Source organism: Poromitra crassiceps (genome assembly GCF_964638095.1).
Source record: "Poromitra crassiceps genome assembly, chromosome: 2".
Taxonomy (NCBI): domain Eukaryota; kingdom Metazoa; phylum Chordata; class Actinopteri; order Beryciformes; family Melamphaidae; genus Poromitra; species Poromitra crassiceps.
The window spans coordinates 50215407-50241601 of NC_139624.1; the positions used below are offsets into that span (position 1 = coordinate 50215407).

The following is a 26195-nucleotide window of genomic DNA, read 5'->3' on the forward strand; positions in this document are numbered from 1 at the left end:
AAGCACAGGCTAGACAGTAAGCAACCCGGAGGCTAGCGAACGTGCGCGTGCAATGGTAACGTAAGCGGCAATAGCCCATCCCGAAGGGGGGGCACCACTACCCACAACCTGTTAACCCGAGAGAACAGACGTGGAAGCCACTAGCTAAGCTAGCATAAGCACTGAAACAAGCGTGCGCTAACACAAGCCTGCGTACAGGCCGGTGTAGCGCGTCTCTACCCTGAGTAACACGGGGAAGCAAGCGTGACCGCAAGCAAAGGCCAGCGGCCCGTGAAGCTAGTCAATCAGAAGAAACTCCTCAAAGGGAGTTGCAATCTAGTAGATGCTAATTGCACGAGGCAAGCAACACTTAGCAGACAAGCAAGCTGGCTAAAGGCCCAATTATACTCAACGTTAAAGACGGAGACGGACAGTGTCCGTACTCTGCGTTCATTTCGTCCGTTTTCTGTCCGTCATCTGAAAGCTTACAGATACGCATGAAACGGAGGAAATCACACACACACTCATGCATTTGACTCTCTACTGTGGTGGATGTATTACTTAACATGATACCAACGTGAAAGACGCATGGAAGCATGTGGACAGTGACGATTACACCGTTTGAAACGGACGCTCTTAGTTACGGATGAAAATGGAGTATAATTGGGCCTTAAGATGGCGTAAGTACTGAGAGAAGCGGCCCACACAAGGTGCGGGGCGGGCTCACCTAGCTAGCGAATCGCCCAGCTAAAATCCCAGACGCCAGTAAAGCTACACTACATTTATGTAGGTCACAGCTGCATGCACACATCAAATTAATTGTGCTGGTCGTAACCGGCCAGCGTAGCCTCACAGCTAATACAGCACCTAGCTGTTTACAAGGTAGTCCAGGCTAGCTGCACTGAGCAAACTAGCTAACTATCTAACGCGCGCGCTTTAAAGCCGGCGCCTAAAGTACCTAGCACACGAAAACTACCCGCACGGGTGCCAAGGTAGCTATCTGCAACAACTGGGCTACTTAGCCTCTTTGTTCCTGTGCTACGTGGTACAAGCTATTTGCACGTATGCAAAGCTTAACAGTTTGAGCGCGGACCTAAATCGGCCCTCAAACGAAAACGCTGCCCCAGGCAGGGGAGCGAAGCAAAGCTACACAGCGGCAGCAATAACCACTATACGGCGATAGCAGTAGAGCTACACGGCGATAGCAATAAACAGTTAACTAAGGAAGATACTCTTAGCTTTAGATGACTTGTTCCGACGCCGCAGGGTGAAGGGTACAGGGTCGGTCTCCGAAGCCTGCTTTATCCCGTCCACGCGACCCTCTTGAGGTGGGCAAGTCAGCCGGGACGAGCCTAGTATCTAAAGCTATATAATATAACTCCTTGTTAACCGTCGGAGCTTTCACAAAACACGTCTTCACAGCGGCTGGAAGAAAGCGGAAGTGATTTCCCTGGACTGGCAGGACGTGACGTAGTCACGTGGATCCGTGTCAGTCCCAGGGGGTACCACGCCACCTACGGGTGGGTGGTCAGGTTTTAATGAAAAGTAATTTTGGAGCAAAATAACAGTCTTCCATAGGGCTGCGTTGCAGCGTTTAAGGCACTAGTGAGAGCTTGAGTTCGAAACGAAGTAAAACGTAACTTCCATCCCGGCGGAATCTGCCTGGGCGCCGCCTTCCGTTTGAGACATTCGATTCAGACCCTCCGTCGCTGGGAGCTTGATGACGTCGACGGTCGGTCTGACTACGTGAGACTAAAGCTGGAGTGCCTAACTTTTGTAGTTTGTCTCCCCCTTCTGGTACTTCTGGCAGTGAAGGAACGTGTGCTGCATTCATGTGGTATCGGGAAAATGAGTCCCGCGGCCACTTCCTTTGCTCATTGTTGACGTGCAAAAACTGGAAACGGCTACCAACATGTTTAAATGCTCTGAGCAATAAAATACAACATCTCTTCTTTGTAGCATCCATGTTGTTTCCACACTACCATTTAAAAGCTCATGAACACAGTAAGGAAGAACGACTTCCCAACTGGGGAAATGGGACAATCCGAGCAGCAAGTGAATGTAGCAGTGAATACAGTAGAACGTTGACACAGCCCCCGCGAAATGACTCAAGGTCTAGAAGAATTGAAATAACTGAATTATTTATCCAAATACGTTAGCAGAAGGCTAACTGGAAATGATCAGGCTAGGCCGGGGCGGAAGTCTCTGGTGCGCAATGTAGGAATGTCCCTGGACGACAACAAATTGAAAACTGGTCCTACCGTGGAATACAGAGAGAATTATCTGGCGTCGATAGGCTTCATCAGCATTGTGGGAACTTTTATGGCAATGGCTTGAATGTACTGTAACAGACATAATGTAAGAGTTGCATCCTATAGCTTTAACAACACCAGACTGTTCTAATGTATAGAAACAGACAGAGGCTTCTATTAACACCAGAATGTTCTAGTCAGTGCATAGAAACAGCCAAGAATCATATTTGGGAGAATCCTTGCAATTTGTTGTATTTAGTTAGCATGAACATGCAAAAATATTGGTTTTGGTATTGTCCTAGAAAAACTGTTGCTCCTTCCTTCTTTCTTTTCATGATCGTCCCTTTGCCTGCTCCTCTCTCCCTCCTCTCCTCTCCTCCAGGAGAGGGCCAGCTGGCGGCGGCACACTACCAGAAAGCCGTCCGTCTCAAACCGGCCCACTACGTTGCCATGGTGAACTTGGGCCGCCTCCTTCGCTCCTCCAATGAGAACAAAGAGGCGGAGTCTTGGTACAAGAAGTAAGAATCGAAGTGGGAGTAGCCTAAACTTTTCTTTAGATTTTCCGACATAATAGCTCATGAATGCAACGCTGTTCAGCAGCCGACTCCGAGGTCCCAGATGTGGGACTTTCCCAGCAGTTCCAAAAGAAAAAAGATGATTCCCACAAACACTTCACCGCTGCATTGATTTATTTCAAAAGTGTCAACGCTTCCATCACAAGGACCTTTCTCAAGACATATCATACACAAAATGGCATGGTGTTTAACTCATTGAGTGCCAGCCACTTTTGGAGAACGGACGCTCCCAGTGCCAGAGTTTCAGAGCTTTTTTCAGTGATTTCTCGAGGCCCACAGAATATTGTGTGATATTACTATGTAAACAATGAACACGCAAAAAGAACGATGAGACTCTTTTCTATCATCAGCAAAAACAGGTTTATTGATATCATTTTCCGTTCTTTAGTTATCAGCCGGAGAAGATAGCTTGATTTAACAAAAAAGAGCAGTTTTTTTCTAGAAGCTGAGATAATGGCCCTTTTGTGAAATTAAACATTTCAAACACATCACTGACTCTGAAGCTAATTTTCTGATGTAGTCACACCTCAAAAATAATTTCCTTCAATAAAACAGTGAAGGCCAGGGAATTTTGTTTGGCAGAATAATATTTTTAGCTGCAACCAGCAGCGCTGGCCCCTGCGTGCGCTGCTGGTTGCAGCTTCTTTGCTTTCTTGATTTGCTGCTGGTGGGCATCGGATATTCTGGCTTGCGTTTGCCAACCCTGTCCTGCTGCCTGGGTCTGTCTGGGTCAGTGTTGTGTGCTGCTCTGCGTGCCCCCCCCCCCCCCCCACGCCCCGCCCCGTCTCGCCTCGCCTCAACTGCACACTCCTCCTGTATGGGAGGTGGCTCTCTGCTGAATTTGCTCTGCACTGTGAACGGTGCGCGACATCCAGCTTCTTTACAGCCTTCCTCGTGTGCTTGTCACCGGCTCCTATGCTTCCAGTTGAGAATAATAACTCCACGGCTGATCATGCGAATGGGCTGTCGCAGCGGAGGAGCTCAATTGTGGGAGCAGATTGGCTGCTGCGGGCACATCTAACGTTAAAACGCTTCATGCATATCGATGCATACGGATGCGATGCGATTTCCGTTTCCCCAACGACTTATTCTCTGTTTTTCTCTGCCTTTCTGTTAACTCATTGAGTGCCAGCCACTTTTGGAGAACGGACGCTCCCAGTGCCAGAGTTTCAGAGCTTTTTTCAGTGATTTCTCGAAGCCTACAGAATATTGTGTGATATTACTATGTAAACAATGAACACGCAAAAAGAACGATGAGACTCTTTTCTATCATCAGCAAAAACAGGTTTATTGATATCATTTTCCGTTCTTTAGTTATCAGCCGGAGAAGATAGCTTGATTTAACAAAAAAGAGCAGTTTTTTTCTAGAAGCTGAGATAATGGCCCTTTTGTGAAATTAAACATTTCAAACACATCACTGACTCTGAAGCTAATTTTCTGATGTAGTCACACCTCAAAAATAATTTCCTTCAATAAAACAGTGAAGGCCAGGGAATTTTGTTTGGCAGAATAATATTTTTAGCTGCAACCAGCAGCGCTGGCCCCTGCGTGCGCTGCTGGTTGCAGCTTCTTTGCTTTCTTGATTTGCTGCTGGTGGGCATCGGATATTCTGGCTTGCGTTTGCCAACCCTGTCCTGCTGCCTGGGTCTGTCTGGGTCAGTGTTGTGTGCTGCTCTGCGTGCCCCCCCCCCCCCCCCCCCCGCCCCGCCCCGCCTCGCCTCAACTGCACACTCCTCCTGTATGGGAGGTGGCTCTCTGCTGAATTTGCTCTGCACTGTGAACGGTGCGCGACATCCAGCTTCTGTACAGCCTTCCGCGTGTGCTTGTCACCGGCTCCTATGCTTCCAGTTGAGAATAATAACTCCACGGCTGATCATGCGAATGGGCTGTCGCAGCGGAGGAGCTCAATTGTGGGAGCAGATTGGCTGCTGCGGGCACATCTAACGTTAAAACGCTTCATGCATATCGATGCATACGGATGCGATGCGATTTCCGTTTCCCCAACGACTTATTCTCTGTTTTTCTCTGCCTTTCTGTTAACCTGGAGAGCACTGTCGCCACCTAAGGGTTCTGTAAAATAGGTTATAGACCTCCAATAGCTACAATAGTTGTACAGGAAATGCGGAAGGCTTTGATCGACGTCCCACCGTCAAAAAACGCATTGGACGTCGAAAGACGTCCGTGGCACTCTACGTCACTATTTAATTGGACGTCGAAAGACGTCCATGGCACTCAATGAGTTAAGAACAGCCCATATTTTTTTCTTCCTGATTTCGCCCCATTTTCTCCACAGTTGTACTTGGCCAATTTCCTCCTGCTGCCCCGGTCGCTGCTCCACCCTCTGCCGATCTGGGGAGAGCTGTAGACTAGCACCATGCTTCCTTTGACACATGCGCAGTTGCCAGCCACTTCTTTTCATCTGACCATGGCAGATTCACCGGCAGGACGTAGCACGTGGGAGGATCACACTATCCCCACCAGTTCCTTTCTGCCCCGACCGACCAGAGGAGGCGTTAGTGCAGCGAGAGAGATACCCTTAATCCGGCTTCCCACCCACAGACAATTGTGGCTGTGTGGACGCCCGACCAAGCCAGAGGTAACACGGGGGTGTGAACCTACGACCCTCGTGTTGGTAGGCAGGGAATCTATCTCTACACTACCCGGATGCCCGAAGAACAGCCCATACATTTGCCTGCAATTGCCTGATAGTCCACAGCTGTGTTTGGAGGTGTGTCACACACAAACAACTCACTTACATGTACAACTTACAAACAACACTTACAAACAACTCACACATGTTTTTGGGAGGACTTGCCCACCCACAAAAAAGGAAAACAAGGAAACAAAATAAAACAACAAGAGGCCAAAGAAGTCCATCTGTATGAAATTGTTTATACCATGGTTGAAAAGACGTTTTATTATATCCAACACGCAAGTCAAATCTATTTAGGGATTCAACAGTAGGACTTCCCACCAGCACATGAAGGCACCACCTGGTGGGTGGTGCCATTCATTAGCCTACAGCTATCGACTTTTGTTTTGTCAGTGTTTCTAATGGGCCTTTTTCTCAATCGCCATTTTGTGTCTAAAAGGCTAGCCGTTTCTCAATGTCAAAGATCCTTCCTCGGCAGGACTTGTCCTTCCTAGTCACGTCCTACCTCTGTAGGCAAGAGTCCTTCCTCACATTGGAAGAGCAAACATTTGGAACAGGCTAGCGAGTGTGCGTGATTGCTTCATGGTCCCACCGTCAGATTTCACTGGAGTTTCTAGCTTATTAATAAAGAATTGGGCATTAAAACATTTGCTGGCACAGTAAAGTGAGAACATATTCACGAATGACAGAAGATACTTGGATTTAAATGTGTAAATTTGCGCAGCCAACGATGTTTTGCTGCTTGCCATTTTTAAAAGACCCAGCTGGGAGCAATCATTCATCCAGACGGATGGAATTGTGGGTACTTCACGTGCGCTGAGGATACACATGGGCATCCTCGAAATGTCTCTCTCCTGAGGACGCAGTCCTTTGTAGGAATCGGACATTGGAACAGCACTTTGGTGGCATCCAATGATGTAGCATCCTTTGAAATTCAGCCAAATGACGATCCTTCCTTGACAATGAGAAACGGCAATGAATAGGCCTTTTTCACAGCTGCCATTTTGTGTCGAAAAGGCAGGGTAAACACAGGTGCAACAAAACCTTAATGAGGGTTTCCAACTTCCAATCATGGAAGTTGGAAACCCTTATTAAGATTTTGCTTCCAATCATGGAAGTTGGAAACCCTTATTAAGATTTTGCTTCCAATCATGGAAGTTGGAAACCCTTATTAAAGTTTTGCTTGCACCTGCCTTTTCGACACAAAATGGCCACCGTGAAAAAGGCCCATTAGGGCCCCAGCACTGGAACACCTAAATAGACTGGAAATTGGAAACCCTAATTAATGTTCTGGTGCACCTGTGTTACTCCCTGCCTTTTAGACATAAAATGGCTGCTGTGAAAAAGGCCTATAGTTTTCCCCCATGCGACCTTGCTTTGGGGAAACGTCACATTATTAAATGTTTGAAAACTCATATCATCTTGTCATTTTCAATGTGTTACGTGTAGCATTTGAACATCAATTACCGGTAATCATTATCAGATTTGTTCTGACACATGAGTATAATTACTGTAAATAAACCAGACAAAAATGACTGGCAGCTTCTACACTGCATTTTACCACTGGTGTGAGATTGAGGCTAACAATCATCTCAACCATGGTTGCATTTGTTTACAGTAATTGTACCAACCGATCAATAATTAATTTGACAAGAATATAGAGCCTATTGATGTTTACACACGTTCACTGCCGTGGACGAGATATCTCGTCAAGCAGAAACCAACGGTTGACTGCCGTGGACGAGATATCTCGTCCAAAAAAAAAAAAAAATTTGACGGTGGGACGTCGATCAACCCCTTTTACATCTCCTATTAAAATATGGGAGGTATTGAATGTGTATAATCTATTTTACCGACCCACTAAGTGGCGACAGTGCTCTCCAGACGAGAGAAAGCCATGAAAAAACAGCCGCGTGAGGAAGCTATTCTCATGAAAATGGATGGGCGAAAACGCTTTCGCTTTCGCGCAGGGAGCTGGCGGTGGGGGTAGAGATGCTCCGATCAGCTTTTTTGAGGCCGATCACCGATCACTGGAAGCAGTATCTGCCGATCCCGATATGGCCGATCACCGATCACCGCGTCAAATCCATCAATTCAAGCCTTCTATTTATTGTGTCGCATTATTCATACAGTATATTTAATTATTCTTAACAACATCGACATTGTATATTAAGTATTAAAATTAGGAGATGAGAAAGTATCATGAATTGACAACCGTTTTATTATTATTTATTACAGAGTAGACTGTATACTGTAGCTTTCCTGTGGAAAAATAAATAGTCTTATAAAACAAAAAATATAATACTATGTACACAACATGTGCACCAACACAGCTTGGAACATGTCTGTGAAAGCTGCAGCGATAGCCTCCGCGGTGTGTGACCCAGAAAACTCTTGTGAGTGAAGTACAACTTTGTTCAGGTCGAACTTTTCATCAATAAACTGCGCAGTTAGGCTCAGCATGGACATAGGACAGACACTCTAACTCCAAATGTCAGTCGTGAAGCTGATTGACGTGGTGTTGTCTTTCATAAGGCTCTCGATGTGCTTGTACACAATTTAGTATAATTCCGGCAGGCAAACGTCAGTTAAATATTTACGTTCTGGCAGCGTGTAACGTGGATCCAAGCAGGATATGAGGCGTTTGAACCCGAGGTCTTCCACAACAGACAGCGGCTGCTGATCAAGACATATGAATTCCATTAGCTTTGCATTTATTTCTTTTCGTTTCTTGCTGTCGTTGCTGTAGGGTTGCTGTCGTTTCAATGTCTCTGTTACAGTTAGCTGAGTGAGTGGCGTACGGGTTGCTGCGCGCTCGCCAACTTTGTAAACTCCTCAAATTCCTTGACGTGGGAAACCTTCAAATGTCTTATGAGGTTCGTAGTGTTGAAACTCTTCTGCTGCGTTCCTTCACGCGGTATCTCCTTTGAGCACACAATGCAAACGGCAAATTTGTTGTCCTTCTCCAACAAGTTGTAAAATTGCCAGACAGGCGACGCCATGTTAGCTGCTGTGCTGTTTGTTCTCGCCCAAGCTGCTTTCGCTATAGAGAGAGTGCAACTTCCAAACACTTTTTCGCCACTACCACCACGCCCCCTAAGGAAACTTGGGAGCCAATGAAGCTTCATGACACGGAGAGACAGCCAATCACAAGCTGCCCTTTAGGAGACCGGAAGAATACTACTTGGCAGCCTGGGAGTGCACTATCTCTATATTGAAACGTCTCTGGTAGTAGTTCTTGCAGATTTTGTGTCATTCTGATCGGCCTTGTTTGATCGGCACTTTTGATAACTCCGATCAAAGCCGAAAAAGGCCAAATCGGCCGATTCCGATCAAGTGCCGATCGATCGGAGCAACTCTAGGTGGGGGATTGCAAATTTGCATAATAGATTATGGGTGCAACACACTTTGAAACATGCAGCATAAATAAGACCAGAATCGCAAAAGCTTCATCAAAGCTCTCAACCGAAACCCCAAGAAACGAGCGAGCCCATCCAGACTCGCCCGACGAGGGGCAGCCAGCCAGCACAGACAGCAACTCGCTTGTCACACACCCGCTGCAGCCACGGAGAGAAGAGGAGAACACACACGGAGGGAGGAGTTTGAAGGAGAGGGGGGTTTCCTGCTGTTATGGAGGAAATTACTGTTCAAAACTATTGTTTAGATGTCTGACGTCTTACTGATGCCAAAAATAAATGGTTAAAGTGACTGTTCTATCGAATTTCACAAAAAGCCATTTATCTCAGCTTAAATTTTCAGACGCTGAAACCATGCTGTATTCAACTGCTAATGCATACATACTGTAACTACTAACTCTACAAACTAACTCTTTTAGACAGACAAAGCACACATTCTATTAGTTCTTTTGAGATATTTTGTGTTCACAAAATACTAGCAGAAAATAATCCTCGGCTCTTGAAAGATGAGCCAGAATCCTCAAAAAAAAACCTTGGCAGAAGCTACCTACAGTAAAAAAAAAACTGGTGGCAGTGAATGTGTTAATGTGGTTCAGTGGTTAGCTTAGCACTGTTGCCTCACAGCAAGAGGGTATTTGGGTTTGAACCGCAGTCTGTCCTAGGTCCTTTCTGTTCTCCCTGCGTTCGTGTGGGTTTCCGCAGTCAATGTCTACAGTATGTTAGGCGTTAATACGCCTGCCAGTGCCCCTGGGCGCTGTACTGCGGCTGCCCACTGCTCCTACAGTAGGTTCTAGGTAGGTACCTAGAATAGGGTGGGTCAAATGCAGAGGATACATTTCCCGGCGAGGATAATAGAATATACAAATACAAATTATGCAGAGTGACTTATGTGAGGAGGAAAGGGTTCAGCATCTTTCTAAAAGACACATAAGCTATTGTAGGGATCAAACCTGTGACTTTCTAGCCACGGCAATGACCCTCTAGGTGTTTGAGTCATTCAATCACTATCCCGCCCTCTGACATATCCTGAGCCACGACCTTTGACCTTTTCCCCCAGGGCGCTGCAGGTGACAAGGAAGGTGGACATCTTGACGCCGCTCGGGGCGCTGTACTACAACACAGGCCGGTACGAAGAGGCCCTGCAGGTCTACAGAGAAGCTGCCGCACTGCAGCCAGACAGCACCGATATCTGGCTGGCCCTGGTGACCACACACACGTGCACGCACACACACACACGCACACACACACACACACACACACACACACACACATTTGTACAGCTATCTTAGTGAGGACATTCATTGACGTGATGCATTCCCTAGCCCCTAACCCAGGGGTTCCCCTACAATTGTAAAAAAAAAATCCGTCTCATTTTTTCTGGCCTGGCGGAGGTCCTTTTTTTAGGGTCCTTTTTTTTTTTTTTTTTACAAATTTCAATACAAACCTTTATGGCATATTACCATACAACAAAACCTATATTGGTGTTGACAGTAATATACATAAGAGCACTAAATAACACCAAATATATATTAATTAAAATCAATAAGCATTTGCTTTTGGGAGCCTGTGAGTTTGCATCCCTGTAATGTTTTGCAAAAAGTTACTTGGCTTATTTATTCAGCAATAAATTCACTTTATTAAATCATCCTCTCCTTGTGATCACTTTGCTTTAAGTCTTGAATATACCGTGGAACAACAATTTGGAAGTAAATATAAATTGCAGACTGCCTGCTGCGCCATCTGACCGAAACTGACTGCGCCAATATGCCGTCCCACCATGGGACGATTTAGGTTTTGTTTTTGGTGTGTACCACCAGGCCTGAAAAATATTCTAGGGGAAACACTGCACTGCAACAGGAAGTAAGCTAGGGTCAATTTAGAATGTTTATGTTGTCAAGTTAAAACCATCTATAGGGTCGAAAAATACTATTGACGTGCAAATTAATCATGCAGAGAGAGAAAAAACGCACCGTGTAAGAAGCTTTAACCTGTAAACAGCCCTTTGAAGGTATGTGAGAAAGTGAGGAACGAAAAGGTCCTCACTTTCCTAAAATGTCCTCCCACACAAATCAAGGACACGTGTGTGTGTGTGTGTGTGTGTGTGTGTGTGTGTGTGTGTGTGTGTGTGTGTGTGTGTGTGTGTGTATGTGGGGGCATGTAAAAACTGTCAAGATCCTGGACACTCGCCAACACAACATCTGTCTGGCCTTGAACACTTTGCCAAGCCTATAATCTCTCCCCACCCCTCTCTCTCTCCATCCCCCCTTCTCTCTCTCCCAACAGGCCCAGGTGTTAGCCATGGCAGGTCGTACCAAAGAGGCGGAGAAGATGACCCTGGGCATCATATCGAGACAGGGCAGCTGCATCGAATGTTACCGACTCCTGTCTGCCATCTACAGCAAGCGCGGGAACTACACAGAGGTGTGTGCATGTGTATGTGTGTGATGTTGAATCCAGTGTCTCTGTCTAGGTGTGTGATGTTGAATCTAGTGTCTCTGTCTAGGTGTGTGTGTGTGTGTGTGTGTGTGTGTGTGTGTGTGTGTGTGTGTGTGTGTGTGTGTGTAATGCTCTGTCTAGGTGTGTATCGGCGTTTGTCCATGGTGTTTGTTCTAAGAGCTCAAACAATGAACAAGTTGTCCAAACTGTGAAACTCAACAATAGAAAATTCAGTGGAGGAGATCGCTGCTAGTGGAGAGTAAACACCTCCGGCTCGTATTATCGCTCGTCCTCCCACTCTGCTCTCTCCATCGCCTCTATCGTCATCACTCCTCCTTTTCTCTCTCCATCCATCCCTCCATCTCATTCTCAGGAGAGCCCACCGCAAACTAGCAGGACGAAGAAGGCTGTTTGTTTTTTATTTGCTGCTAAAACTATCCCTTCTCTTCTCTAAGCTTAGCCAGAGGCTTGCTGGAATGGCTGGCAGTCTCGACTGGGAGAAGTGGGTTTTCCCTGTGGGATCAGGGAGTTGTAAGATCATTTATGGAATCTAAAACATATATAATTTTTGTGAAGTACACATTTTGTTTTTAATATTTGTATGTAATATAAATGAGTATTTGCAGCCCCAAGGCATTTCGGTACAAACATAGAATTCATTATTGGATGTCAAAGATTTCGATTTTGTGCATTTTACCTGGAGCAACAAGTCAGCGTTACATTTTCGGCGGGTGGGGGGGTGGAGAGCTGAACAGATTGAGATCTGCTGCAGTACAAATGGAGCAGACTGATCCAGTAGATGAAACAGCAGCTGGCTGGCATCCACTGCTCCTGTCTCTCCAACTCACACAGCTGGGATCCACTACTCCTGTCTCCAGTTCTGCTAAACCCACCATCCAATCCTCTGCCGCTTAATGGGCCTTTTTCACAGCTGCCATTTTGTGACTAAAAGGCCAGGTAAACACAGGTGCAACCAAATCATTAATTAGGGCCCCAGCAATGGAACGCCTAAATGGATTGGAAGTTGGAAACCCTAATTAATGTTTGGTTTCACCTGTGTTACTTCCTGCCTTTTAGACAAAAAATTGCTGCTGTGAAAAAGGCCCATTGGCTTAAAACTGCAGGACTCTCTCTGTCTGTCTCTCTTTCACTCTCTCTCCTGTCTGTCTCTCTCAGTCCATCTGTCACAGTTTTGGATCGGACCCAAGTGCAGAATAACCAGGAGACGAGTCAGAGCTTCCAAGCCACAAAACAAAGTTTACTTGAAACTTAAAGAGCATGTACAACCATTCTCCCGTAGGACCAAAATATCTTGACATGTCACACAGCCTTCACAGGGCTTAAATAATAGTTCAAGGTAATCAAGACAAATGTTCTCAGCCCCTGCTGATTGCGATGGCACACAGCCGTGCAGGTGAGTGCGGCTCTAGGTAGCCTCCATGGCGCCATCCAGTGGACGTCCTGGAGCACTACCTCAGGTGCTGACAGGACCCCCTCTCCTAGGGACGGCTCCAGACGTCCCCTCAGGTAGACCAGGATTCTGGCTGTGGAAATCCCGGATCATTTGAGGATCCATGATGTGACGGGTAGGCACCCAAGAGCGCTCCTCTGGGCCATATCCCTCCCAGTCGACCAGGTATTGGAACCCCCTGCCACTGCGGCGCACCTTCAACAGCCGGCGGACTGTAAACACTGGGCCCCCTTCAACCATGCGAGGAGGTGGTGGCGGCGGAGGGGCTGGGACCAAAGGGCTGGTGGAGACAGGTTTTAATTGAGATACATGGAACGTGGGATGCACTCTGAGGGATCTGGGAAGCTGGAGACGAACAGCAACAGGATTTATTACTTTAAGCACTTCAAAAGGACCAATGTAACGTTGAGCCAATTTTCGATTTTCAACCTTTAAAGGTAAATCCTTTGTGGCGAGCCAAACCTTCTGCCCCGGGCGGTACTCAGGAGCTGGGCGACGATGTGTGTTTGCGTACTTCTGGTACCGAGCTGCTGCACGAAGGAGAGAGGATCGGGCCGTTCTCCAGGTCCTCCGACAACGACGGATGAAGGCGTTCACCGAAGGCACCTCGACCTCCCTCTCGACCTCCGGGAAGAGAGGAGGCTGATACCCCAGAGAACACTGGAAAGGAGACAAACCAGAGGCAGCACATGGCAGAGAATTGTGTGAATACTCCACCCAGGGCAGCTGACTACTCCAGGTGGTGGGGTTGGTAGATGCCAGGCAGAGAAGAGTGGTCTCCAGGTCTTGGTTGAGCTGCTCAGTCTGGCCATTAGACTGAGGGTGATACCCTGAAGACAAGCTTACAGAAGCATTAAGCAGAGAACAAAACCCCTTCCAAAAACAAGATGTAAACTGAGGTCCCCTATCAGACACTATATCCTGTGGGAGGCCATGCAACCGAAACACATGATTCACCATGAGTTGAGCAGTCTCGGCCGCAGAGGGCAGCTTCGGGAGAGGCACAAAGTGGGCAGCCTTGGAAAACCTATCAATTATAGTCAGTATTGCAGTATTCCCACTGGATGGAGGCAGGCCCGTAACAAAGTCAATGGATATATGAGACCAGGGCCGTTTAGGGATAGCCAAAGGATGCAGGAGCCCAGCTGGCCTCTGTCTAGGGACTTTATTCTGAGCACACGTAGCACAAGCGGCCACAAAAGAGCGCACATCTCCCACCATAGCGGGCCACCAAAACCGTTGCCGTATGAGAGACAGGGTGCGTTCAGCTCCTGGATGGCATGCTAGGTTAGACGAGTGCCCCCACTGGAGAACCCCTGAACGAGTAGACAACGGAACATACAAACGATTTGGAGGCCCTCCGCCTGGCCCTGGCTCCTGTTGCAACGCCTCTTTGACCACCGACTCAATAGCCCAGGAAATGGGAGAGACGATGCGTGTACTGGGCACAATGGATTCGGGCTCTGGGTCTCTCTCAGACGAACCAAACTGCCGAGAGAGGGCATCTGGTTTCCCGTTCTTTGAACCTGGGCGATAAGACATAGTGAACTGAAAACGGTCCAGAAACAGAGCCCACCTGGCTTGTCGAGAGTTCAGTCTTTTGGCTGCCCGGATGTATGTTAGATTCTTGGGTTGCGGCCAGTCGGTTACCCCTTGGATCTTTGATGCCTCCATCCTGACGCTCCCTGCTGTCAACACGTACCCCAGGAAGGAGATCCTCTCTTTGTGGAACTCGCACTTCTCTGCCTTGACATACAGCTGGTTCTGCAGGAGGCGCTGTAACACCTGACGAACATGCTGCACATGCTCCTCCCGGGATCTGGAGAAAACCAAAATATCGTCCAAATACACAAAAACAAATTTGTTCAACATGTCTCTCAATACGTCATTTACTAATGCTTGGAAGACCGCCGGAGCATTAGTAAGACCAAATGGCATCACCAGATACTCATAGTGACCCGTGTGAGTGTTGAACCCCGTTTTCCACTCATCCCCCTCACGGACCCGAACCAGGTTGTAGGCATTTCTGAGGTCCAATTTGGAAAACACCGTGGCTCCCTGCAGAAAATCAAATGAAGAAGCAATCAGAGGTAACGGATACCGGTTTCTGATGGTAACAGTGTTCAAACCTCTGAAGTCGATGCAGGGCCGTAATGAACCATCCTTTTTCCCCACAAAAAAAAACCCCGCCCCAGCCGGAGAGGTTGAGGGTCGGATGAATCCAGTAGTGAGAGCCCCCTTGATGTACTCCTCCATGGCTGCAGACTCAGGCGCAGACAGCGAATAAAGCCGACCCTTGGGGGGAGCCGTGCCCGGCAGTAGGTCTATTGCACAGTCATACGGTCTGTGGGGTGGCAATGTTGTGGTCCGGCGCTTGGAGAAACATAGGCTGAGATCCGCATACTCGCTAGGCACTCCAGACAGATCCGGTGGCTCAGAGGAATCTGGAGGAAGAGACTCAGGAGAACAAAAAGCGGACAGCAAACAGCTTGCATGACACGAGCGCCCCCACTCCAAAATATTGCCTGTAGGCCAATCCACATGAGGATTATGCTGAACTAGCCAGGGGTGGCCCAACACAACAGGAAAATCAGGCGAATCAAGCATGTGCAATTGAATGGTTTCACTGTGGTTACCTGAGACTCGTAGCTTCACTGGATCCGTGACGTATCGAACCAGTCCGGTGCCCAACGGACGTCCATCCAAAGTTGTCACTCTCTGGGGTTCGGGTAGAGCTGAAAACTTTATCTTGTATCTTTTTGCAAATGAAATGTCCAGAAAACAACCGGCAGCCCCTGAGTCGAGCAGCGCGGTTATAGAAAAACTCTCTCCCCCCCAGGAAAGCACAGCAGGAATTTTACAACAAGACATGCTTGGGGAGAACATAGTATGGCTCACCAGAACCCCCCCAGTCACTGGTAAGCCCGCTCTTTTGCCGCCCTCTCAGGACAGGTCTCCACCACATGTCCTGAACCTCCACAGAAAAAACACCTCCTCTCCCTTATTCTCCTCCCTCTCTCTTCCTCCGAGAGATGAGTGCGACCGAGCTGCATTGGCTCACTTGGGATCTCCACTTGACGATCTGTAGAGGAAGCAGAAGAGTTAGTTTGGGAAAACCCCCTCCTCGGAGCCTCTCGGGAGGACTCGGCAACCCTCGGCGGAAACTCCCTCCTCGGAGCCTCTCGGAATGACTCGGCGAAGTTCGGCGCCCTGGACCACGCCCCCCGGCTTCTCTCCCGGCGGCGCTCTCGGATCCTGGCATCCAAACTCAGTGCGAGGGTAATCATGGCCTCCAACCCTCCGGCTACTTCCCGAGCGGCCAACTCGTCCTTTAATTCCTCAGATAATCCCTGGATAAACATAGGTAATAGTGTGTCCTCCGCCCAGGCCGTCTCCGCTGCCAGCACACGGAACTCCAAAGTATATTCCGCCACCGAACCTCGACCCTGGCGGAGATTTAACAGGCGAGCGGCCACCTCTCTCCCTTGAGCGGGATGATCAAAAATACGCTTCATCTCCTCAGCAAACAAATCAAAATTGAAACACACAGCAGACTGTCTCTCCCAAAGTGCATTGGCCCACTGTAGTGCCCGGCCTTTTAACAGTGTGATCACATACCCCACTTTGGAAACATCGGATGCAAACGAGGATGGCTGGAGAGCAAAAACAAATGAACATTGGGCAAGAAAACCCCGACATCCCTCTGGATCCCCCCCGAACCTCTCAGGAGCGGAGACATGGGGTTCCCGTGGGCTTACTTGCCCTGCTGCTGCTGCGGGAGCAGCTGGTGGTAGCACGGGCGGATCAGCAGGTACCGGAGGCGACACCGGGGCAAGATTCTGGACAGCGGCAGTCAAAGCGGTAAGCTGATTGTGAAAGTCTGTGAGGGCCTGTCCATGCCGTGCTAGAGTCTCTCGTAACTGGTTTACCTCTGCTGGGTCCATGGTGGTCAAGATATTCTGTCACAGTTTTGGATCGGACCCAAGTGCAGAATAACCAGGAGACGAGTCAGAGCTTCCAAGCCACAAAACAAAGTTTACTTGAAACTTAAAGAGCATGTACAACCATTCTCCCGTAGGACCAAAATATCTTGACATGTCACACAGCCTTCACAGGGCTTAAATAATAGTTCAAGGTAATCAAGACAAATGTTCTCAGCCCCTGCTGATTGCGATGGCACACAGCCGTGCAGGTGAGTGCGGCTCTAGGTAGCCTCCATGGCGCCATCCAGTGGACGTCCTGGAGCACTACCTCAGGTGCTGACACCGTCTGTCTCTCTCCTCCCTGTCTGTCTCTCACTCTCTCTCTGTCTGTGCCTCTCTGTGTTAGTGTCAGTGAATAAGGCTGACGCTGCTCTTTCTCAGGAAGAAAATAATAAAATAAATAATAATCTGTGTGTGTGTGTGTGTGTGTGTGTGTGTGTGTGTGTGTGTGTGTGTGTGTGTGTGTGTGTGTGTGTGTGTGTGTGCGCGCCTGCACCAGGCTCTAGATGCTCTGGAGCGAGCGCTGCGGCAGAATCCCAGTGATCTGACTGTGAGAGCGGAGCTGCACTTCTCCAAAGGAAACCAGCTCCGAGAGATGAACCAGCTGGACCGAGCGTTTGAGGTACTACTCTCTCTATCCTCTCTCTCTCTCTCTCTCTCTTGCTCTCACCCCCTCTCTCTCTTCTTCTCTTACTGACTCACTTCCTCCCTCTACTGTAACTTTTTCTACCTGTGTTACAGGTGATCCATTTCAAAGTGCTAAAAACTGCTGTATAGTCATCTGATTCTGCGCCAAAGATCTTACATTAACACATTCACTGCCAGCCGTTTTTTTTTTACTGTAGGTAGGTTTTGCCAGAGGGTTTTTTTGAGGATTCTGGCTCATTTTACAAGAGCCGAGGATTCTTTTCTGCTTTGACTTTGTGAACACAAAGTTCACAAAAGTACTAATAGAATGTGTGCTTTCTCTGTCTAAAAGAGTTAGTTTGTAGAGTTAGTAGTTATGTAGATATTAGCCGTTGAGTACAGCATGGTTTCAGCGTCTGAAAATTTATTTTGAGATAAATGGCTTTTTGTGAAATTCGATAGAACAGTCACTTTAACCATTCATTTTTGGCATCAGTAAGACCGTCAGACATCTAAACAATAGTTTTGAACAGTAATTTCCTCCATAACAGCAGGAAACACCCCTCTCCCTTCAAACTCCTCCCTCCGTGTGTCTTCTCCTCCTTCCTCCTGGCTCTGCAGCGGGCGTGTCAAGCGCGTTGCTGCTGCTGCTGCTGCTTGCCTGCCTGCGACGCTCCTTGTGCGAGTCAAGATGGGCCGGGGAATGCGTGGGCGATGGGCAGATGTTGATTCTGGCCTTTCTGCGGTGTTTCAAAGTGTGTTTCACCTATAATCTATTATGCAAATCGCTCTCCGCTCTCTGTGCTGCTGCTGCTGGCGCGGCCGCTCGGGCAAGTCTGGATGACTGTAAAATCGCCAAGCAATTTCCTTGAGAATGGCTTCCTCCCGCCGCTGTTTTTTCTTTGCTTTCGCTCATCTGGGGGGAGCACTGTCAACACTTAGTGGGTCGGTAAAATAGATTATACACATTCAATACCTCCAATAATTGTATAGGAGACGTAAAAGGGATTGATCAACGCCCCACCGTCAAAAAAAAAAAATCGCGTTAACACGTCATTGGCAGTGAACGTGTTAATAAGAACTGATGGGTAATAGGTTGTTCCACTGCAACATCATGGCTGCAGCGATGTTGTCAAAAAAGCAGAAGAGCTTAATCTCTTGCCTTCAGTACTCAGCCGCTTTCAGACATGCCTTGGAACTCTGGAGTTATCTAGAGGGGATCCGGGTGGCGGTGTATGTATGAACACATTTTGGTGAGCTATGCGCGCTCCCGCGACCCTCCTACTCTGCGGCTCTGAGACTAGGCTCCTACCTAGCCTAATGGGCGGATTGGTCCCCCTCCCCTCCAGAATGCTGTAAAGTACCTGAGCTAAGCGAGTGGGAGGAGACGGGGGAGGCAGCGGAGACAGAGACAAGACAGCGTGACAGATTATTATTAAATAAATAGTCAATGTGAATGAACAAGTGCGCAAACATCATGCAGTTTCAGTTTTTCCAAATGAAGCTGGAGCTGCTCCGTGTGTCGTCAGCCAACAGGCTACGTGTTGCTTGATTGAAACGCTGGGTTTGATCTATTTCTGCAAAGCTTCACACAGCACACCACCTTCGAAATATATCATTTTTGGACGCGAGGGTCATCCTGCTTCCCAGTATTGGACATCGCTAGGTAGGATATCTGGATCTGGTTGCGTTCATGCCTTTGATTTCACATTTATTATAGACAGCGTTTGTGAACGATACGTGCAGCAGAACCGCAAAATGTCAACACCAAATCCAAGCAGTGTCAAGTCAGTCAGTATAAAACAGAAACTTCCGGGTACAACCTTCACAACAATGGCAATTAAATAAAGTAAATGCACATGTAGGCCCCTATCGTTGCATCGGCGCAGTTTCTAGGCCGAGCGGCAGGCGCAGATCAAAGCAGTGGGCGTGGAAAGGCGCACTTGATATCGTCGTGCTGGCGCTAGATGCAGCCCAAAGCATTACAACCACGCCTTTTAGGCGTAAAATTATGCACCGTCATGCTCATTGGATAAGTGCAATAAACGAATCGCACGCTTGCCTTTTTAGCTCCAATTCCAGTGATCCCGCAAAACCAGACGAAAGCCAAACGCTCTGCCCCCCCCCCCCCTCCCTTCATCCAGCCTGTCTGTCTGCATTATAGGCTATTATTCCATATTATTATGCTTCTCAAACCAATCTAACTGCAGTTTCAATACTGCAAGCATGTAAATACGCTACACTATAGCAAGATCAAAGTGAAAATAATGTTCTATGCATCAGCTAGAAAAATATAGCCTATTAGATTGGTGAAAGTTTGTCCAGAAAGATATCATTTTCTCTCGCCTGCTGCAGGAAGGATGATGCACATAAATATACCCTACATTATGTCAAGTCATTGCATAAATGTGTTTTTATTGTAAAACTAAATGTGAAATAGGGCCAAGTTATTGGAGGGACATCACAGTATAGCAGATGCCATTAGAAGCGCGTTCCGAAGCGCGTTCCGCTGTTACTTCTCTAAATCACGTTAACTCGACAAGGGGTATATATAGGCCCAGGAGGACATATATGTTTCACTTAGGGTGGTGTTTTAATTTCGATGATTTATTTGGTCCAATATTGAAATGTTCTACAATTGCAGGCTGTGTTACCATTACACATTATTTTAGATCGACCTTTTATATCTATTTCGCCTCATTTGGTTGCTATTTAGTAGCGAAATTTAGTACCCAATTGCATGCTGGGGCATTCACAGGCAGTCAGAGAGAGACAGTCGTATTGTGCCTGTCAGACTGCCTGCAGCCTCAAAGCGGTACGGACGGAGTTGTTTTACCCAGGCTGGAAGCGTTGTCACACAGGCTTGTGACAGTAACTCAACGCGGAAGGATTTATTTCACAATAAACTGGTAAACGCACACCAATGCCTGCTCCTGTCAGTAGGAGAGAGGGAGAGAGTGACACAGAGAAGGGTGACAGAGGAGAGAGGGGACGGACTGGCCCATTGAATAGGCCTGCTTTTCAAAGGCGCAAGGCGCTAAATTAACGGCAGGTCGGAAGATAGGAGTACGCCGGTATTTAGCGCCGACACGCCCACTTTGGCGCATTCAGGGACTCCGCCACGCCCATTCGGCCTAAAGCGCATTTGGCAGCCTAAAGCCTATTGCTATTTTCCCGAAACAGGCGCTAGGCACGTTTTTTTGCGGTTAAGGCCCGTAATAGCGCCGATGGCCTGTGGGAGAATAGGGCCCGTAATGTTTTTGTGTGTGTGATCCGAAAGATACAGAACAGAGATAAACTGTTAAAAGAATATCTGCTGCCTTCTAAAAGTCAATTTTAACCCGTAGTGAGTCGACTGTTCTGTTTTTTTGTTTACCATTAATAAAGAATTGATTTTATTTTTAAGGTAAAAACATCTAGCTTCCTGTATTCTGTATATTTCTAGCAGGATTGGGTATTTTAATTAATTATTTTGATAGGGTTATTTTATTAATTAGCGTTATGCGCAAACGAATATATGCGTGGACGTTAGTGGGCAATTATCGCCCATTATGTAGGCTATTTTTAGCAACTTGTTATCAGACTTTGCATGTCGTGCTAGTTTGTTGAATGTGATTCATTTTGTGCCATTAAGGCTGTAGCCTAGACTTCCGAAGCATGTCTGAAAGCCACTTTTGAGTCACGCTCTTTCCAACGGCGGCATCAGCTTTGAAATCCGTTGGCCGGTTGTTGTGCTAATAATGTGGCTTGCAGCTTCAAAGCTGTCGAGCAGACAAATTCAGTGGCATTTTGAGCCCAGCAACGTGTTTACAATAGCAGGCAGTGGGCTTAGCTAATGTAGCTAACAACCCACTAGCTATAATAACATGCCAGCTCGTCTCAGTCAGAATCGAATTGACATGACGTATCACTATAGCATTACATGCAACCATATGTTATGGTTCCATTTTAGCAACAGCTTTTTTTTTTTTTTTTTTTTTTAGTTGAGTGCAAAATGTGGTTATTTGGTGATCAGTGTGGCTAATTAACAACGTCAGGATATGACTCAGAAACATAATCTTAAAAATGACTGGAGGGGGGCTTTAAAAGCACCGCATGAGATTTTTCTGCCCACTAGAGCAGTAGTAAACTAAACTAATCTAAACAAGAACAACTCTTCTCCCCCTCTTCCTCCTTTTCTTGTTATTACCTCCGCCAAGGCACCAATGAGGTTATGTTTTCAGTGCTGTTTGTCTGTCTGTCTGTGTGCAGGATTATGGAAAAACGACTGGGCCGATTTTCATTCAACTTGGTGGAGGGTGTAGTATGGGCCAAGGAAGAACCCATTAAATTTTGGCCGGATCCGATCTAGGTGGGGCAAGGAAGGGGCCGGGCTAGGGAAAAGGGGCTGTAACTAGGGATAGGAAGGTCAAAGAGAGTCAGGGTTCGAGGGGTGGGTAGGGGGAGTGAATACGTGTATCTGGGTGGTGGGAGGGGGCGTGGTCAGGAAAGAGGTGGGGCCAGAGAAAAGGGGCCGTAGCTAGGGATAGAAGGTCGTAGCCGGGGTTCGATGGGGTGGGTAGGGGGAGTGGATAGGTGTATCTGAGTTGTGGGAGGGGAAGTGTAAGGAAAGGGGCGGGGCTATAGGGATAGGAAGGTCATAGAGTCTGGGTTCGAGGGGTGGCTAGGGGGAGAGGCTAGGTGTATCTGGGTGGTGTGAGGGGTTGTGGTCAGGAAAGGGGGCGGGGCTAGGAAAAAGCAGCCGTAGCTAGGGATAGGAAGGCTCACAAAATTTGCATATCATAGCAGATTGGAGGATTGGCCTTGGCGGAGGTCTGCACTCACTGAGTGCACTTCTAGTTATTTGTACTTTGGTGCGAAATTTGTTTTCTTTACAAACAACTCTTCTTATCACTGACACTTTCTCTTTAAAAGCTGGAATGCTAATTGGAAGCCCCAAAACATGATGAATAGACATTAATAGGATGTTATTTTTATTTTTATTTGTTTTTTGCAATGTTTTGCAGAAAAACACAACATTTGCATCTCATGTATTTATTAGCTTGATTAAATGCAGGGGTTTAGAATGGGGCCTTGCACATTTAAAACAGCAGCCAGACTTAATTCCTCTGACACACTGGAGACAAAGACTGAGATAAAAGTCTTTAAAAAGAAAATGTTCCAAAGTCTGATTTCAAACAGCTTCTCAACCAACACCGCTCACATGAAAGCAGCAGTGACCTGAGATAACCGCCTCCTCTGATGTTCCAGTCTCGCCTCCACGGCATCACTGCTTCCCACAAAGTTTTCATAGTCTCTCTAGTTCTCTCTCTCTCTCTCTCTCTCTCTCTCTCCTGCCTTTTTCCAGGAAGTCAACAAAGGCTCTCTGTGCATGACTGTTTCTTCTAGATGCTTTCCTCTCAGATAGCATCAGACTAGTCATTGGGAGTTTGCCAGCAGACTTGTTTGCATGTCGCTTCACAACGTGGCCGTGAAAGCCTGAGGGCCTGTGCTGCTTGACAGTCATCAGAGTAATGAGCTAGAAGCATTATCTGCTTGTCACAGTGTGGTTCCAACCTGAAAAAAAAATACAGTGCACCTGAACGCAACATGCAAGATACACACTGTTCTCCATATTGACCTGGCTATGAGCCCCTCCCCCTCTAAACAAACACTGGTGCAGAGCAGTGAGCAGCGTGTCTCATCTGTCAGCTCGCCTCCTCTCCTCTGTCTTTTTACAATGCAACTAAACGCAACGTGCAATGAATAGACACACCCTGCTCTCCTGCTGCCTTGATGACTAAAAGGCTAAAAGTAACCTCATGTGTAAGAAATGACATTGAGGAAGTTTGACATTGAGGAAGTAAAAATGTAAATAATGAACTCATTGGTTTTGGATTTATTATAGGCTTTGAGAATCCCGGGCCACTTACTGATACTTATGCTTAAATTAACCCACTCATATTCTGGTTTATTTCAAGAAAAACATTTTGGCTAGTGGAAATTCTAATTGGCTGGTAACTTTGGAAATCTAGCAGCCATATTGGCAGGTGGTCAAAGAAGTTCATTTCCAGCCCTGCAGGGAGAGCAGGTGGTGACATAGGAGTAAGTGAGAAAAGGATCAAATAATGGTGGTTAAGACTGAATAATGACATCACAACTGTTCATTTAAAATTAGTTATTCCTCTAAATCTGGCTTCAAATGCCCAAACATTTTCGGCGGTGTTCGGCCCCCAGCCCTTGGCCCTCAGCAAAATGTGGCCCTTGGTGAAAAGTAATTGGGGACCCCTGCTGTAGTCTATTAGCCAACCTTTCACCATTTCTCCCTCTTATTGCTGAGTGCCTTTAGCATAAAGATGCTGTTTGCCCCACTGTGATGGTTTCATCAAATTTAATGAAATTCACCTGAGTCTGTTTGTTTGTTTTTCTTCCAACAGAGTTACAAGCTTGCTGTTGAACTCAAACCTGACCAATCACAAGCCTGGATGAACATGGGAGGGATCCAGCATATCAAGGTAGCTAACATCTATGGAAACCACCATGTGTTCAATTATGCAGCTGGGTTGTGCAGCTGATGATTATTTTCATTGCCAATTAATCTAACGATTATTTTTTTCCGATGAATCATTTAGTCTGTAAAATGTCAAATATACTGACATCACAAGTTCCCAGAGTCCAAAGTGATTCTACAAATGTCTTATTTAGTCTGACAAGCAGTCATTTATAATGACTAGAAATTTCGATATGAAACGGAGAAAGGCAGCAAATCTTAGCATCTGTGAAGCTATAACGAGCAAATGCTTGGTATTTTCACTTGATGAAAGACTGAAACAAGCGATTTTCTGACAATTAATCGACTAATGGTTTCAGCACTAGATTGAACATGATTGTATTTATATATTTGTGCAGGGAGACTATGCAGCAGCCAGGATGTACTACCAGAGAGCTCTGCATCTGAGTCCTGGATCCAAACTCCTGAAGGAGAACCTAGCCAAGCTGGACCGGCTGGAGAGGAGGCTGACAGGGGGGGCGTAGACCACCACCGCCCCCAGAAGCTGCACCATCCTGGGCATGGATCAGGGGAACCGGGCATCTGGAGCCCAAACACTAACCACCAGGCTGCTGGATTAAACAAACCTGGTTGTTGTACACCCTGCCTGTCTGAGAACATGGGAGAAAGGTGAATTTGACAGAGCTGCAGGGTGTCAGAAGGCAGAGTGTGTGTGCTGGAGTCAAGGGGGAGGAGGGGGTTGGTCAAGCCACAGTCTGGAAGCCTTTCCTGGGGTAAGCAGATGGACATGGCTCCTTGAAGGCTGGAGGTGAAGACCCAGCGAGAAGCTGTACAAGATAGACCATCCTGCAAGTGGGTTTCCCCCTGGAAAAGACTGGGAGCTCCATGCATTGCCCTGCATCAGCTTTAATTAAACACACATTTGTGTTTTTGTTTTAATTGATTGTATGTTCATGTGAAGTCATTCCCTTGGTGGCACTTAATCTCAGATTACCACTCAATCCTCTGCTCTGCCTATGACAATTCTGCTTACAGTGCAGTAGATGTGTATGGAAAATGTTATGTTCATCATGACTCATGGGAAGGGGTTTGAATCTAGGCTTAATTTATACCACTCTATTTCAGAGTACGTCAATGAATATAACACATAACAAATATTTCATCAGGGTTAAAAACTCTGTAAATCTCTGACTTTTAGAAATATAATGAGATCAGATTTGAAGACTGCTTCTTCAATGGACATTAGACCTTGTATAAAACTGACTATAAGTCCTGAGCCTTTTGCAAGTATAATAAGCTGGTGTGTCTGCTGTTTCAGGAATTGAAAACTGGCTTCATGCGTACCATACCCTCTGATGAAGATCTCTGATTGTTTTTTTTGCTGTTGCTGTTGATTGTGAATGAAATTTGTTGTGGAATGTAAAATGGGATGAAGAAAAAGTGACTAGTGCAATGAATTGACTTGCGCCATGAAAATAAAATATATGTTTTATTAAACAGTGTTTGTTATACGTCTTCAAATGTTGACCCATATTGGTGGGTGTTACACATCAGTGGTGGAGTTGTGTGTCCCCCTCCCCTGATATGTGAAGCGCTTTGAGTATCTAGAAAGGCGCTATATTATGCAATCAATCAATTAAATTGAATTCAAAATATTCACAGTGAGAAACACATAGTAACTTAAAGGGATAGTTCTGATTTTTTAATGTGAGGTTGTATGAGGTACTTGCCGACAGTCATTCAGTCAGTCAGTGTTAAGATTCAAGATTCAAGATTTTTATTGTCACTCCATGGTACAAGTATCACGTGTGAAATTCTTGTGCTGTGGACTCCGTTTACAACATAGTACAAATATAACAGGGCATATGAGTGCAAAAACAACAAGAGACACAACAAGCAATAAGGCAGTATAGTGATAAGACAAGTCAGAGACAGTGGCATATTCACTGCACATAGGTGCACATGTCGTGTGCATACTTTAGACGTGCTTAAACATTTTAAATTCGGCGTATTTGACATACAGGTGCAAATAGCATATTCCTTATTAAACATACAATTAAACTCAGCGTTTTAAATTCGGCGTATTTGACATACAGGTGCAAATAGCATATTCCTTATTAAACATACAATTAAACATTAGACATACGTAATGGTAGCAGCTACAGTACGGTACAGTACGGCTACTACACTATTTGTGTATGTTAAGGAGTCTCGTGGCCTGCGGGAAGAAACTGTTCCTCAAGCGATTTGTGCGTGCTTTCGGAACCCTGTATCTTCTCCCTGAGGGTAACAGGGAGAACAGGCTGTTGTGGG

At 46.6% G+C, this 26195-nt stretch overlaps 1 protein-coding gene across 1 annotated transcript in view; it reads left to right on the plus strand.

Moving 5' to 3' along the window:
* tmtc1 (transmembrane O-mannosyltransferase targeting cadherins 1) overlaps window positions 1-25344 on the plus strand; it is a 270267-nt gene extending 244923 nt beyond the window's left edge. The window contains exons 13-18 of the mRNA XM_083662385.1: window positions 2614-2749; window positions 9933-10077; window positions 11159-11296; window positions 17265-17387; window positions 23809-23886; window positions 24281-25344. Of these exons, the coding sequence (XP_083518511.1) occupies window positions 2614-2749; window positions 9933-10077; window positions 11159-11296; window positions 17265-17387; window positions 23809-23886; window positions 24281-24406 (746 nt within the window). The 3' untranslated portion in view covers window positions 24407-25344. The remainder of the gene's footprint in view (window positions 1-2613; window positions 2750-9932; window positions 10078-11158; window positions 11297-17264; window positions 17388-23808; window positions 23887-24280) is intronic.
* Window positions 25345-26195: the final 851 nt, after the last annotated feature.